Source organism: Bubalus bubalis, chromosome 3, assembly GCF_019923935.1.
Source record: "Bubalus bubalis isolate 160015118507 breed Murrah chromosome 3, NDDB_SH_1, whole genome shotgun sequence".
Lineage (NCBI taxonomy): Eukaryota > Metazoa > Chordata > Mammalia > Artiodactyla > Bovidae > Bubalus > Bubalus bubalis.
The window spans coordinates 125,803,671-125,819,751 of NC_059159.1; the positions used below are offsets into that span (position 1 = coordinate 125,803,671).

General features: G+C 48.4%; 1 protein-coding gene across 6 annotated transcripts in view; it reads left to right on the forward strand.

The window, feature by feature from the left end:
• Positions 1-1,196: 1,196 nt before the first annotated feature.
• Positions 1,197-16,081, forward strand: part of COL15A1 (collagen type XV alpha 1 chain) — a 102,676-nt gene continuing 87,791 nt past the window's right edge. For 2 of the 6 annotated variants that reach the window (XM_025281788.3, XM_025281787.3), the window contains exons 1-2: positions 1,198-1,685; positions 1,764-1,849. In XM_025281788.3, coding sequence (XP_025137573.3) covers positions 1,675-1,685; positions 1,764-1,849 — 97 coding nt within the window. In that variant the 5' untranslated portion in view covers positions 1,198-1,674. Of the gene's footprint in view, positions 1,686-1,763; positions 1,850-16,081 lie in introns of all 6 variants that reach the window. The other 4 variants (XM_044940075.2, XM_025281785.3, XM_025281789.3 and 1 more) reach the window with 4 other exon arrangements.

A 16,081-nucleotide genomic window follows, 5' to 3' on the forward strand; every position in this document is an offset into this window, starting at 1 on the left:
CCCCTTCATGCCTGAGTGCTCCATAACTCCAGTGCGATTTTGCTCTCAAGGGTGGGGAAACGGGTCTAATCTTGTTGTTACAGACAGGTAGCATGACAGAGTGGTGAAGAGCATGGGTGTTGGCCAATGTCATGCACTAGCTCGGGCACTTTTTAGACCTCAGCTTCCTAATCTATGAAATAAGGATCACTGAAGTACCACCTATCCAGGACTGTTGCATGGATTGACCTTTGTGAGTAAAGCATTTAGCACAGGGTCTGGGACACAGTCAGCACTCAATACATGTTAGCTACTATGTCCACCACCATCCCATCTCTGCAGGGCCAACTCATATTACTGTCTCACTTGGCAGGTGGTGACCTGTCATCTAGAAATGAAAACCAGGAACTGACCACAGAGCCACAGCCCAGTGTGGCTACTTCGTACACGAGGGGGAGAGAACCCTGCGCCTGCCTGGCTTCAGAACTGTCCAAGTCTCAGCTCATCTCAGCTGCGCCTCCTCTCCCCCAAATATCTTACACTACTGGGCCTGGTGGTAATCATAATAAAGAGCCACCATTTGAGGGTTTAGCCAGTGCCAGGCCCTGTGCTATGCCTAGTGCATGTGGAACAGTCTACCCTTTGCTCCTCCTTCCCCTGTGAACTCTCCTGATGGCTTTTGGAGACTGAGACTGGTTCATCTTTACCCAGTCATCACAGTGCCTGGAGTGGTATTTCACTTAAAAATTGTGTTCCTTCCCCTGTTTATTGGCATCTCCTATGGCCAGTTACTATTTTAGACAGAGAACAAAACAGATGTAAATTCTTGCTCTCCCGGAGCTTATGTTCTGGTGGCGGGAGATGGTGGTGCAGGCAAAGCACAAAGAGGAGAAGCTTGGAATATTAGATATATTTACATTTTAAAAATTAGGATTCTCTTTATTGCATTTATTTATATGTATCACTTATTCCCCTTCACCCCACCCCCACCAAATGTGCGGTTCCTGGGCGTTCAAGGGAGTTGCGAGTCAGGGGTGCAGGGCAGGGTCCAATCCAGCTGTGTGACCTTGGGACATTCCCTGCATCTCTCTGAGCCTCCAGGTTCTTCGTTGTCATTTAGGGAAATCACAGCGATTCCAGCCTCTCTTGGCTGGTGAGAAGATTCCATTGGCCCGTAAAAAGGGAGTGTTTTGTCGGCCGGGCAGCCCGGACACTGACAGACTAGAGGGCGGGAGGGAGCTGCCCGCTGACCCAGACGAGCGCGGGCGCGGGGCTTTTCTTGGTTACCCAAGGCCGCCCGGGTGGAAGCTGCGGCTGGGGGGCGCGCATCCGTCGAGGGGGAAAGGGGCGTGGGCAGGCGGTAGTTGCAGCCAGGAGTCCCGGGGTTTGAGTGCGCCGCTGCGGCTCTGCCCGAGGTGGGGCGCGGCTCTGCCCTAGGTGGGGCGCGGCTCTGCCCTAGGTGGGGCGCGGCGCGGCTCGCGCGGGAGCGCTGGGTGCGGCGGAGTCGGGTTTCAGAGCGCGGGTGACTCAGGACGCGGGCCGTGCTGGGATCCTGCCCGCCGCTGCCGCTGCCGTTGCCCCTGCCCAGCGCCGTCTTTGTTCCAGGCAGGAAGGACGACCGGCCCGCGCGCAAGGTCCGTTGCCGTCTGCGGAGCTCGGCGGCCCGGTGCCCTAGGGGGCCCGCCGAACGGCGGGATGGCGCCCAGGTATGACTCGCTAACCCGCGCCCCAGCCCCCGGCCCCTACCGCCCGCCTCACCTTTCTCCCTCGACCACTTCTTGCAGGAGGGACGCACAGTGCTGGCGCCTGCTTTTGCTGCTTTCCACCTCCGCGCTTCTGCCCGGTGTCACTCGGACCCGCTCCGCGACAGGTAAGCAGCCCGGCCCGAGCGCTGCACCGGCAACCTCCGCGCCCCAGAATAGTTGGTCTTGGCGGCGGGAGCGGCTGCGGTGCTCGCCTCATTCCTGGACATAAAAGGGAGTCCTCGCCGCTCGGGGCGCACTGGTGGTTCGGCTGCGGCTTCCCCAGGCGGTGCAGGGGATTCGAGGGTTGAAAAAGAGTCTCCGGGCGGCCGAAGCGGGCGGAGCAGTATCCTGGAACCCGAGGCGTCCGAGCTAGGCGCAGCCCTTTCAATCTTGGGCATAGAGGGACTTTGGAAGCCCAGTAACAGTGCCAGCGGTCTCCACTGGAATATTTCGCTCCAGCTCACCCAGCGCCCGCGCTCAGGTGGTGCGTGCTGGTTGGCTCATTGCAAGGGCAGATGTGATGACCCGTCTGTACACAGGTGCAGAAGCAGACCGCTACCACCTGGCGCTTTGCCGCGCAAGAAATAACGGGACCGAATTGCTCTGATACTAACTTAGCTCTGAGTTACCTGGAGAGCCCCATCCATCGTGGGCAGTGACTCTATGGATGATGGGAAGAGCTATAGACTGGGAACCAGGGGATCTGGTACTTTCTGTTCCTGGGTCTTTCTTTCCCCACCAAGACCCAGAGGCGGTTGTATGAAAAGAATCTGAGTTAAAATAGTTTTGACCTAAGGTGTGTGGCTGGATTAGGTGCCATTGGACAATGAATTTTACTACTCTGTGCCTCACTTTTCATATCTGAAAAAGGGAAATACTTAGACCACCTTTCCTCCTAGGGATGCTGTGAAGATTAAAAGAGATAATTAGAAATAATATGCTTTCCACACCATGACACAATATAAGTGATGGAAACTGCAAGTTGATCCTTGCAGTAGCTGTGTTGGAAAGCATTGCAGGCATTTTTACAGCAGAGGATACTCAGGGTGAGACAGGCTTTAGAAACGGTTCTGTGCAAAAGGCAGGGCTTGGGCCCAGGTCTCTAGGCTTTCTTTCCCTGCTCAGCCCTTTCTCCATGCAGTTTTGCAGGAGAACTACCGCGCTCCAAAGAGTAGTCTCTGACTGCGTTTGGAATTAGGAGATTAGTACACAGTCTCAACAGGAGTAAGTGAGCAGTGTGCAGGGAGACTGTGGTGGGGGAGACAACCTCTATCCCTTGAAAGAAACTGAGAACCGCCTCGCTGGCTGTGTTTAACTCTCTGTGTGCCAGAGGAAAGCTGGCACAGCCCAGACTGTGTCTCCTTGGGAGCAAGACTCAAAGGCCATGACAACTTTTCCTGCCAGAGCATCCAGACTGGCATTTCTTACAGATCGAAGGGCAGCTGGAGCACAGTTTTGGCTTCTCAGCACTGTGGCCCATGTCAGAACGTTGCAATTTTGCATGTGATATAGGGTACTTCCAAGTCAGCGGCAGAGGGCATCTTCAGATTCTGTGGTCTTTTGTGAACTTTGTTGTAACCCCATCCCCCAAATGGAGAAGGTTCTGGAGTTTCTTTCTCCTCCTGCATTTGTAGACTGGCTCCCTCAACGCCAGGTCAGGGCTGTTTTTCTAACACCGAAGAAGTCCTGTAAATATCCATAATGTAAAAAGGGCCTGCCAGGAAACCCTCAGGAGATGAAAAGGGCCTGGAGAGGGCCATTTGCAATTGATGGGTAATTGATGAATATTCAATGTCCCTCTGGGATTCTGGAGAGACTCTTCCTAGATGTGGAATATCCTCTGCAAGTCAAATCTTGCATGAAGTTTATTGAGGCTAATGCTTGTAAACCACTTCATAGGTGTGCATGATACGTTCATACTTCATTCATCCAGTCCTCACAATCACTCCAGGAGCTGGGTACTAGGACTGTGCTCAGATGAGGAAACAAGGCCCAAAGTCCCAAGGCTTCTCAGCTCCCAAGGGTTTCCTGGCCCACCCTGTTTAAAGAGACCCTTGTCAATGGGCCCCTTGTCCCCCACATCGACCTTTCGTGTCTGATTTCTTTCACTCAGCATGTTTTTGAGGTTCATTGATGTTGTAGCATGTATTAGAACTTCATTATTTTATGACCAAATAATGTTCCATTGTATGGATATAGTGCAATTTGTTTATCCATTCTTCCATTGATGGAGCCATTGGTGTTGTTTAAGCTTTTTGGCTGTTATGGTTAGTGGTTTTGCGACATTTGGGTACAAGGCCTTGAGTACTTGTTTTCAATTATTTTGGTTGTATACCCAACAGTGAAATTGCTGGGTTATATCATAATTCAATGCTTAAATTTTAGGAAACTCTTAAACTATTGTCCATAGTAGCTGAACCATTTCACATTCCCACCGGCAGTGTACAAGGGTTCCAGTTTTATCGTATCCTTTCCAACACTTGTTATTTTCTGCTTTTTAGGTTACAGCCATCTTAGTGGTAGCTTTCTGTGGTTTTGATTTGCATTTCCCTAATGACTAATGATGTTGAGCATCTCTTCAGGTGTTTCTTGGTCATTTGTGGGTCTTTTCTGGGAGAAACTCTGAATACTAATCAGGGCAGGTTTAGGATTTCCCACTAATCCTCTGACTCTTGCTGGTGGCCAGCTGATGTGCTTTCCTGAGTGAGAGACAAGGGGATAAGAGTCACAGCTAGGATTTTACATCACTGGCCTCCTGGCTTACCTGTGCTCTAGCCTGTAATGAGTTCCTGTTGTCCACGTACCATTAGAAGTTGTGATGAATATGAATGATTGTAGTATTTTAATTACTGGCTAAATTTTTGGTTTTCCCTAAAGTTGGGAATGCCTATGGTGGCATAAGGTCCTGCTTATATGTTTTATAGCAGATTGAAAACTGTTTTACAGAAGATTGAGGCTGAAAACCCCCAGCACACTGAGCCACTCATAGCTCCCCATGTATATTTGGGATTTTGTAGTTTCCTTGGCTGTGCACAAGATGTGAATGAATCTCCCTGTCTAGAGTGCACCTCCTCACCCTGTTTCTCTTTAGGGTCTAATTCTACCTCCCAGCTTAAACAGCATCTCTTACAGAGAGCCTTCCCTAGGTCTCCCCAGCTGATCTTTCTCATCACTAAGCCACCACAGCCCTTCATCTATCTTTCCAGCACCAGCCACTGTCTCACCCTGTGCTGACAATGTATTTATTTCACACTTTTTTTCTATGAGAGCACCTTGAGGGTGTGGATCATGCCTTATTCATCCAGAATTTGCCACTTGGACCTTGGCCATTTCATCATTATGATAAATAGTGCTGTTGGGAACATCTTCAGACAAATGACCTTTGTTTTCTTCTGGGATTATTTCCTTTAACTAGATTTCCGCAAACAGATTTGCCCATCAAATAACAGACTAGTTGGATAATTCTTAATATATATTTAGATGGGTCTTTCTGAGATACAAATTGAATCGTGTTGCTCCTTAGTTTAATTGCTCCTCCTGGGTTCTCCGTGCACCTAGGATGGAGTTATGCTTCTTGCCTCCAAGTCCCCCTGTGTCCCACCTCTGTGTCTTTGCATGGGCCAGTCCCTTTTTGAGAATGCCTTTCCCCTTGTTCACCTAGCACCCCCTCATTCATCCTTTAGGATTCCTCTCTGGGAAGCCCTCCTATTCTACCAGGCATGTTGACTGTCTCTCCTCTGGGCGAACACTATATATCACCACCTCTCAGTCACAGGGCTTCCCAGGCTGGACCATGACCATTGATTACTCATCTGTTCGCCACCCGCTGCCACCCCCCCCCTCCCCACTACACAGGGAGTTCTGTGAACCAGGGACTGGGCCTTGCCCAGATTCTGAATCCCAGAACCTAGCACTGGGCCTGGCACAGAGTAGGTGCTCAATGACTCAAAAAGGGAAGGAATGGGCAGGTCCAGCCTGTGGTCTAGGGAAAATGCACCCATTTACCATGTCCTCTGCTAGGTCTAAGTCCTCCCCATTTTTCCACAGCTCTGCCAACTGTGGAGTGGCCATGGCTGAGTAATCAGGGCATGTTATAGGGCTTTTAGTTTTATTTAATTACTTTAATAACTAGTTATGCTGGAATTTTCCCTAATGTTACTTTGCTCTTTATCTTTTTTCCATTACATCTATTTGTGTAAACAATTTATTTTCTAGCTTATCCCGCTCATACCTGAAAAGCCTCTATTTTGTCAAAAGCTGTGTCTTTCTCTGCTAGCTTAATATATGAGCTTATTTTCAAGTTTTCCTTGAATGTCCACAGCTTGATCCATTTAAAATGGACCATTGATTAAATAGATTACATAGAGTATATGCTGAGGTTAGTTCTTTTTCAAACTGGTACCCAGGATTCCCTGAAATACTAATTAAAATGTAAACTATTTTTCTATCATAGCATTGCTTCTGGTTATCTTATAAAATTTTCCTTTTCATGATAGAATTTTTTTGTGTAATCTTTATACTATTCTTATGCATATGTGTTATTTTTTTTTTAATTCCACATGGTCCTGATAACTATTGTTTTGTAATATGTCTTAAAATCTGGTAAGGGAAGTTACCCCTTCCTTCTTCACTAAGTCATAAATCCTTAGCATAGACTGATTTATCACATAATTTTCTCATGATTTGATTGGATACTGGGAGTGTTGTGATGGTGGTGGGTGGGTGAGGGTTATAAAAAGTGAGGTAATCTTACAATAAGATTCAATTTAAGACCTTAATATGCGGTAAGGAGAACAGATAAGCAACTAAGACTTCAAAGTCAGAGGAGCAGGTTGTGGGGCCTGAGTTATTGCTGTTGATACAGAGCACAGTTTGCTGAGATGGGTCAGAGGTGTTGGGAGGGGCCCAGTTTGCTCACTGACCTCCTTCTTCCTCTCCTTTTCAAGAGAAAAAAAAGTATAGGGTTAGAGCAGAACCTAGAGAAGGCCCAGACCTCTTTCTGGGCAAGATCTAACGAGGCAACACATAAGGCTTAGGTCACCTAGTGAGTACAACCCACTCCTTACCTCCAATCAGAATCAACTCAACTCAGCCCAACCTAATCCCAGCGCAATCCATCCCAACCCAACTTTATCCAGTCCAATTCATCTCACACTTGTTACATGCCTTGTTACATGGATGACTTAAAGAACTGGACAGGGCAGAAAATTGTTCTGAGGGCCTTCATGTCTCTCTTGAGTGAGCAGGACCCTTGGTTTCAGGTGTTGGGGGAGCCCTTTTTCAGTTTGGAGAGCTTGGCTATAATCTGGCCTGCAGAAAGCAGCGCTGCCTAGGTCTTTCCGGGAGTCACCCCTCCTATCACTGAGCACCTCAGATAGGGCCCAGCTTAAAAGCCCGCTTCACCACTGGGAGGTCTTTGCAACTAATCTCCTCCCAAAGTAAATGTCTGCTGAGGTCCTTAAAACTGTCAGCTCTGTTCTGTGTTCTAGCTACTACTATAAATTTCTGTCTTTCTCCTGTATTTCCTGGCTGCCTGCCCTCTCTAAGGCCCACTGGGGTGGGTGGCGAGATGACCAAAGAGCCACATGGGACCCTGTGACCGTCCTGGAGGGACTCATAATCTAGTAGTAGAGACCGAGGTGCAGCAGCTGGCTTGAATGCTATGGAGCTTGTCCTGAGTGTCCTAGTGTGGATACAAGCAAGCCTCTGCACCACTGAAGTGGGGGTGTCCATTTACACCAGAAGATGGGGGAGGCGGAGGGAGGTAAGCAGGCTTTGAAAGAAGAGATTTGTATTTTTCAATAACATTAAAATATTTTGATAATAAAAATAATAGTCACTGTACAAATCTAGGTTGGAAAAAAAGGAGTTTTGAAAGGTCACATGTTATCTCATGACTCAGAGATAAACTCTGCTAACATTTGTGGACTGTTTTTCAAGTTTATTTTCCATGCCTAAATATGCACGTATATATGTTATAACATGAATAGATCATTCTGTACGTTGTATTTTGTTGCTTGACATTTTTTCCCTTAACTATTATCTAGACACTTCCTCTGGAACATTTAATATTCTTCCCTAAATCCTTTGTAATTGACACAGTATTTCATTATGTGGATTTCCCATAATTAACCTAGGCCTCGTTTAATCCTTTAGGCTGTTTCCAGTTGTTCTTTCCATAAACACTGTTGTGATAACCCTATTCTTTTTTTTTATTTATTTTTTATATTAATTTTTATTTATTTATTTTGGCTGCACTGGGTCATCATTGCTGCGCGGGCTTCTCTCTAGTTGTGGAGAGCGGGGGCTACTCTCTAGATGCGGTGCTCGGACTTCTCATTGCAGTGGCTTCTCTTGTTGCAGAACACAGGCTCTAGACGCACAGGTTTCAGTAGCTGGGGTTCCTGGACTCTAGAGCACAAACTCAATAGCTGTGGCACACTGAGTTAGTTGTTCTGCAGCATGTGGGATTTTCCTGGACCAGAGATTGAACCTGTGTCTCCTGCATTGGCAGGCAGATTCTTTACCACTGAGCCACCAGGGAAGGCCAGTGATGACCCTGTTCTTGTATCTCTGTATTTGACCTTTTCCGTAATTATTTCTTAGCGCAAACTCCTAAAACTGTTGGGTCTGGTGCTTGCCCAATTTTTTCAAAGTCTTTCATTGTGTGTTTTTTTTTTTGAAAGGTGTAGTAATTTATATTCCCTGCAACGGTGTAAGAGAATACCCGCCTAGCTTACTCCACTGTTGTCCACTGCTGCTGTTTTGCTCACTGAAAGGAGAAAATGACAACAGGGCAATGGACAGTGCCCAGCATTACTGCTCCAAATTGTCCTTAGCTGAATGGTGTTGGGGATTTCCTCCTCCTCCCTACCATTTGTTCATCAGTTTGGCATGGGCCTTGTGGCAGGGCTAGAGGAGAAGAGGGTTATTCAGGAAATTAGAATGCACGAGCTCAGGTCACAAAGACTTTGGTGGTTCTCAACCCTGGCTGTACCTTAGACCCTGATGCCCATCCTCCCCATGTCCAGGGTTCTTCATTTGTCTGGGGTCTGGTCTTCTGCAGGTTTTAAAAGTTCTTGGTGTGATTCTAAAGTGAGGCCAGAGCTGAGAACAAGCAGTGCAGTCCAGTGACTTCGTTTGAAAGGTGACAGTCCTGAGTCCTAGAAAGGGAAGGTCTTACCCGTGATTGTAACGCAAATGAGAGGCAGAGTTGCCACTGGACCCCAGACGAGCTCTGGGAGCCCACACCCTGGGTTCAGATCTCAGCACTGCTACTCCCTGTTGAGTGCCCTCTCTTATCCTTATTTTCCTTGTCTGTCAATTGGGACAATAATTCCCACTATGAGGAATAATGAGGGAAGCATGGGGCCTGTAATTGGTACAGTTCAGTACCTCTTTCCTTCCTGCTCCCACATCTCTGTGAGTCCCTGGAGGGCATGAACCCTACATTATTTATCCATGTTTCCTCAGCGTCTGACATGGCACTGAATGGACACAATGAGCATTTGAACACATTTATGAAAGAATCATTCAAAGCCTGGGACTGTGGAGATCTGAGTGAAAACGCAGCATTAGGAACCCTGGACCATAGCGGAGTCTGTGTGAACCTCCAGCTCTGCTGGAAGACCACCCACAGCCATCCACTGTGAAGAGGGTGCTGCTGCTGCCGACGGTGGTGGTGGTGGAGGGGCCAAAGCAGGGTGGGAGCAGGGGCTGTGTATAACAGATACGTCAGAGATGGAGTACATTCCATGAAAGAAAATTGAAGGGACGCTTTTCCGGTCTTAAAAAGTTATAACCATTGCATTCTGTAGAACAGAGTCCAAAAGCAAGTAACAAACTCAACCTAAATCCATGAAGTTTCAACAGTGCCACACACTGTTGGTTCAGCCAGCTGCTTCTCCCCTTCCAGCTGTACAGTCTTAGTGCTCGCTTGTCCTGTCTTTGTTTTAGGCCAGCAAGAGTGTCTCCAGGCCCCCGTTCTCCCCACCTCCCCCTCTGTATTGCAGCCTTAGGAGTCTTCTGGCTTCTTTCCACTTAGGTGTGACCCACCAACCAGCAGTATTGGTATCACCTGGGGACTTTGTTAAGCTGCAGACTTTCCAGTCCCGCTCACAGACTCAATGTATTAGAATCCGCATTTTAATGGGATCTTAACCTTTGAGGAAATGGCAACCCACTCCAGTGTTCTTGCCTGGAGAATCCCAGGGGCAGGAGAGCCTGGGGGGCTGCCGTCTATGGGGTCGCACAGAGTCTGACACGACTGAAGCGACTCGGCAGCAGCAGCAGCAGCCTTTCAGCGGCAGTGTGAAACCAGCTCTTACTATGTCACCCCTGCTGCAGAACCTCTCGTCATCTTCCCAAGCTGACCAGCTGTGACAGGCAAAGTGCTGGCCCTCCAAATATGTCCACGTCTTAATATGACCCCAGAAACTGTGAATATGTTAGGGTCCCAGACAAAGGGGAATTAGAGTGCGTATGGAGTTAACATTGATAATCATCTAACCTTCCAAAAAGGAGAGGACCCTGGGTTACTCAGGTGGGCCCAGTGCCATCACAAGCGTCCTTGGAAGTGGAAGAGGGAGGTGATGTGAGATGGACTTGACCTTCAGCAAATCAGTTGTATTTGCTGATGTTGAAGGTGGAGGAAGGGTCCATGAGCCAAGGAATATATGTAGCCTCTAGAACCTGGAAAAATCGAAAGAAAACAAAAACAGATTTTTTTCTTTAAAGCTTCCAGAAGGGAGCATGATCTGCTTAATTTTGATCTAAGATCTGTGTTGGACTTCTGACCCACAAAACAGGAAGGTATTGGTCAATTCCTTAACACAGTATGGAAAAATCCAAACAAACTTTTTGGCCAACCCACTAATACATTTATGTTGATTTAAGTCACATAATTTGCAGTAACTTGTTACAGCAACCATAGAAAATGATTTTAACTCTCCTTATCATGGCATTTGAGACCCTCTGAAGTCCTCCCAGTATGCTGTTTTAGCCGCATCTCCTGGAGTGTCCCTCCTCATAGCCTTATCTCAAACTGCACAGTCCCCAGGGTGGCTGGAACGTTGGGAGGCATCCTGAGAGTCTGGACTAACGTTATTCTCCTTGTACCTCCAGCACCTAGCCCCATGCCTGGCTCTGGCAGGTACTTGGTCAATGCTTGTTAAATGAATAACCCAGTTGAAGCCTGCTGTGTTCTTTCAGATCGCCACCAGCCTCATAGGGTCCCTAGTAGGCTGGAGGCAGATATGGCAACAGAGGGGCTCTGCTTCGATGTTTCCCCTGCTCTTTTGTTTTGGGCAAATGGTTGGCTCTCTATGAGCCTCAGTTTCCATATCCTGGAAATAAAGGAGTTGGACTAGATGAACCCTAAATGCACTGTTAGCTGGAACTTTCTAGGATATCTGAGTTCACTTTGCCCAAACTTTGTGGTGGCTGTGGGAGGTGATCCAGCTCAGCAGCTCTCAGTCTGGTTCCCGCCCTTCCCTGACATCCTTTTCCATGGTCAGGGTACAGAACTGTGCCTAATGGCTGTGTGTATTTGGTACAAAACGGCGACCACAGATTTTCTCCTTTCCTCTCGAGTTAAAATGTCAAATTACTCACTCTCCACAGGACGAAAAAGGGAGGGAAAAAGAAACCATTTCTCACTGCAGAGTTTTTCCATGTGACACATTTTCTAATTTTATTTCAGGTTTAACTGTCTAGAGTAGGTGGTGCCATTTCAGCGTCTCCCCCTCCCCTTTTAGAATATGAGCTCCCAGTTGAAGAAGTGGAATGGTTTTGCTTGTTTAACATTTGCAAATGTGGGCTGCTATCAAGCTGCAGCTGAATGTCTTTATTTTCTCTGCTGGAGGAAGTGCTCTTAGGTGCACAGCACTAAGCTAATAGTAGGATTCCTGGGGTCTGGACTCTCTGTGGGGAGCTTGGCCAAGTCACTTCCACTCTTGGACTCAGACACTTAATCTGCAGAGAGGGAAAGGCTGGGTCACTATAGAGACTGCATGGCCCATTGGAAGAACCGATTGGTGGGCCCTGTTTCTAAGAGTAGTTTTGTTTGAAACTTTGTGGTAATCATGTGCACCTAAGTTTATATTTGCCATCAGCTTTGTCATCTCTGCACTGTCGCTGGAAGTGCATGGATGACTGAGAAGTTTTCAGCGCCTGGGAAGAGTGTTGTGACTTTGTTTCAGAGAAATGGATTCTGCCCCTGCAAGGTCGGTTTCATCCAATCTCATCCTTTCATTCCTTCACCCCACTGGGTCCAGGCCTGTGTCATGCTCAGTAAGGGACTGTCACAGCGGCTCCCTGTCCTGGCCTAAGACCCCCCATCTCTCTGACCTCTAGTGCATCTTCTCACTGCAACCTGAGTGGCAGATGCCATCATGTCACATCCCATTAGAACCCTTCCCTGCTTTTCATTGCAGCACCTGAAATTCTACCCCAAAGCTCTTAGTAGCATTCCTGGAACACCATGAACCCTCAGTGAAGGGTAATGGCCATGGTGATGAGGTTCAAACTCAATGCTAACTGATGAGTTAAACTAACGGACGATCCCTAAACCTTCCTGTGGCCTCTTTGAGCATAGCTTGTACCTGGTTTCTTCCATCAGAATCACTTGTAAGTCCATCTCTCCAAGGATGGGGAGAGCCAGGGCAATGCCATTCATCTTTGGAGTTCAGAGTCATTGACCTTGCAGTGGAGGGAGATAAACAGCCATAATCCAATGTGGGAAAAATGAGATATAGTTAAGCATGGACTTTGGAAGTATGGTTGCGTGAGTTGGATAGATTTAATGCCAACATTTCTTGATGGTCATCCTGCCTGTCACAGCCTGGTAGGTTTTTCAGTCACTCATTTGTTCCCTCACTTTTATTTAATAAAGATTTATTAGCTGCTTACTGTGTGCAAGGCAGTGTGGGACATCCTGGGTATAAAATGATGAACAACGTAGGCGTGGTTCCCCACATTGTGGAGCCTAGACTCTAATGCAGGACACAGACACTAAACAAAGGGTTGTACAAAAAGCCCTAAATACCTATGAAGAGTAAAAAGAGGTATGGAGAAGTAGGGAGCTGTGAGAGGCTTCCCAGTTGGCTCTAGTGGTAAAGAACTCACCTGCCAGTGCAGGTTAGACATAAGAGATGCGGGTTCAATCCCTGGGTCAGAAAGATCCCCTGGAGGAGGGCACTGGAACTTTCCAACCCACTCCAGTATTCTTTCCTGGAGAATCCCTTGTTCAGAGGAGCCTGGCAGTCTGCAGTCCATGGGGTTGCAAAGAGTCGGACACGACTGAAGCAACCTAGCACACACATACAGAGGGAACTATGAGAGCACACTCGTGGCCACTCTGATCTGTACTGTGGTGTCAGGAAACGCTCCCCAAGCTATGACAGTTTAGCCAGGAAAGGGGTGGGGCTGGTGGACTAAAAGAGAAGGAGAGTGTTCTAGGTAGAGGCGACTGAATGAGAAGAAGATGGAAGCAGCCTCCTGGTGTGTGGCCTGAGCAGTTAACTCTCCCAGCCCAGGCAGGGAGGGAGGCCGGGATGGGACAGGACAGGATGGACGGGATGGGGCTGGAGTGTGTGTGTCGGGGGGTGGTCTCCAGTCTCCAGCATGAAAGCAGAGCCTCCGTCCAGTAGCTGCTTTCCTGACCCTGGCTCTGGGCGAGCCTCTGGGCTTCTGCCATGCCTTGGGTCCTTCCCAGTGCTCATAGCCCTGGGTGAGGGCCTCTGGGTGCTCCTTCCTGCCTGGCTCTTGCCTCTACATATCCAAGAGCTAATGGCTTCAGCGAGCGGCACAGGGTCTCCACCTTTGTGTTGCCCAAGAGACATGTTTGTGAGAGACTTGCAGTAAAATGATAGGGAAGCAGGGATGAATGAGAGCCCAGAGCAGAGTCTCTGGTCCCACCTCGGCCACCCAGAGCCTCCTAGGCCAACCCAACTGCCCAGCTGAGAGCTCGGGAAGGTCATGGGGAAAGGATTCTAAGAATTGCCCTCTGCAGTTAGTCTACAGTTAGTCTTGGCTCTGAAAAGCTTCTTCCTGTCTGAAATGAAGGGTTGGACCCGCCCTGAGGCTCATCCAGATATTATCTCTTCTGATTTCTCTCTCTGGATGTCTGTGTTCAGAATGTGTATCCACAAGCACAACACAGAATTCTCTTGCCAGGGAATGGAGGTTGCGGGAGTAACTCAGGTGGGAAGTTTTTATATGTTTTCACTTGGGGACCAAGTCCTTTAGAGATGGTGGCAGAAGAGTGATGCATTGCCCACTTCTGTCCTGGCCGTTCCTTTACAGACCTGCTTCTCAAACAGGGTGTGCTCGTGGTCCTTGGCTGTGTGACAGTGACGTGCAAAGCCACATTGTTTATTTCCTCATCCATTTTACCCAGCAGTTGGTAACTTGGGGAGTCCAGTGACAACTGGGAAGTAATTTAGAACATTTTTATACTAAACAGTCCACAGTTATTATGGAGTGGAGTGCAAAACCTAAGTGCTTTTAACAATAGAGCAGGAGACTTTAATTAAATTTCCAAGCTCTGAATGGGGGTGGGGCAGGGGGTGGGAAGGGTGGCTCTTTGGGTAGACCCAGGCCCCGCAGAATAGGGTCCCCTCTCTGCTGGTAGGATGCTTTAGTGGAGATGTTATATATAGATTTGAGATCCCCAACTGGTGGGAGGCTTGAAATTATTGTAGTGGCTGCCAGAATCCATTCTTGTACGAACATTTCCTCCATCGATAGTTACCTAATGCACTTGTGTGTGGAAAAGGCTATGGATGTGTTTTTAGCTATTGATAAGATGGAAGTCGCTATTCTCCATAGCTCTTGTACTAGAACTTTCAGCTCCACGAGGGAAGAAACTTGTCTGTCACTGCTGGAGCCCCAGTGCTTATTGGGGGTCAGAGCCACATACAGTGCTGCTAAGTCACTTCAGTCGTGTCCGACTCTGTGTGACCCCATAGACAGCAGCCCACAAGGCTCCCTTGTCCCTGGGATTCTCCAGCCAAAAACACTGGTGTGGGTTGCCATTTCCTTCTCCAATGCATGAAAGTGAAAAGTGAAAGTGAAGTCGCTCAGTCGTTTCCGACTCTTAGTGACCCCATGGACTGCAGGCCACCAGGCTCCTCCGTCCATGGGGTTTTCCAGGCAAGAGTACTGGAGTGGGGTGCCATTGCCTTCTCCACCATACAGTAGGTGCTCAATAAATGCTAGTTGAATGAATAGTATGTGTGTTGGTGGCTATAAAAAGCTTCCCTCTCTCAGTCAGGAATTACCTTTCCAGGAATAAGTGTGTGGGGTGCATGAGCATGGGAACGTTGGGTGGAATGTGAAAAATGCTGTTCATGCATATGCATGCAGGAGACTGGCCAGTCCCACTCAAGTTCAAGGTTTCTAAGAATCCTTTTGAAGGCAGCCTCCTACCCAGTGTGGTCCGTGCCCATAGCGGCTCCTTGTGGGGGAAGGCACAGATCACCATTCATGTGCCTAGGGTAGCTGGGGATCCTAAGCTTCCTTCTTAGGGTCCATGTGTCCCTCAAACACCTCGCTCCCACCAAAACCCACTGGGGACCTTGAGGACCCAGAAAATGTTGGGCTTTCAGGGTCCTCTATCTGGCTCTCCTAAATTACAGAGAGGCGGGTGGAGGCTCAGAGAGAACAAGGGACATGATGAGAGTCACACAGTTCAGATATAAGGAGCTGGATCCAGAACTGGGTCTTCTGATGTCCAGGTGGCTGGCATCTCGCCACCCTCAAAGTCCCAGGTTTTGCTGCTGTTTCACCATAGACACGTTGTCCCATCGTCCTCAGGGATGGGGGAGGAAAGGTAGGGACAGGACTTCGCACATGCTGTGGGTCTCTTCTGTGCCTGGCAGCCTGTGGTTACAAGTAAGCCTTGGAAACATCATGTGCTGTGCTTAGTCACTCAGCTGTGTCCCACTCTTTGCGACCCCACGGACTGTAGCCCGCCAGTCTCCTCTGTCCATGGGATTCTCCAAGCAAGAATACTGGAGTGGGTTGCCATTCCCTTCTGCAGGGGAATCTTCCCGACCTAGGAATTGAACCTGGGTCTCCTGCATTGCGGGCAGATACTTTACCACCTGAGCCACCAGGGAAGCCCTTGGAAACATCAAATGGATTTCAAATCCCAATTCTTCCATGTATCAGCTGAGTGACTTGGGCAGATTGCTCAGAAGGAAGGTTGGTTCCCTCATTGGGACAGGGGATAGTCAAGGTGCTGCCTCCCGGGCTGTGTGAGGCACTCAGCGTAGAGCCTGAGATGGCAGGGCCTTGGTGGGTGAGGGCTCTCCCTGAAGCCATGAACCTCACCCTGTACATATAACAGCATCCCT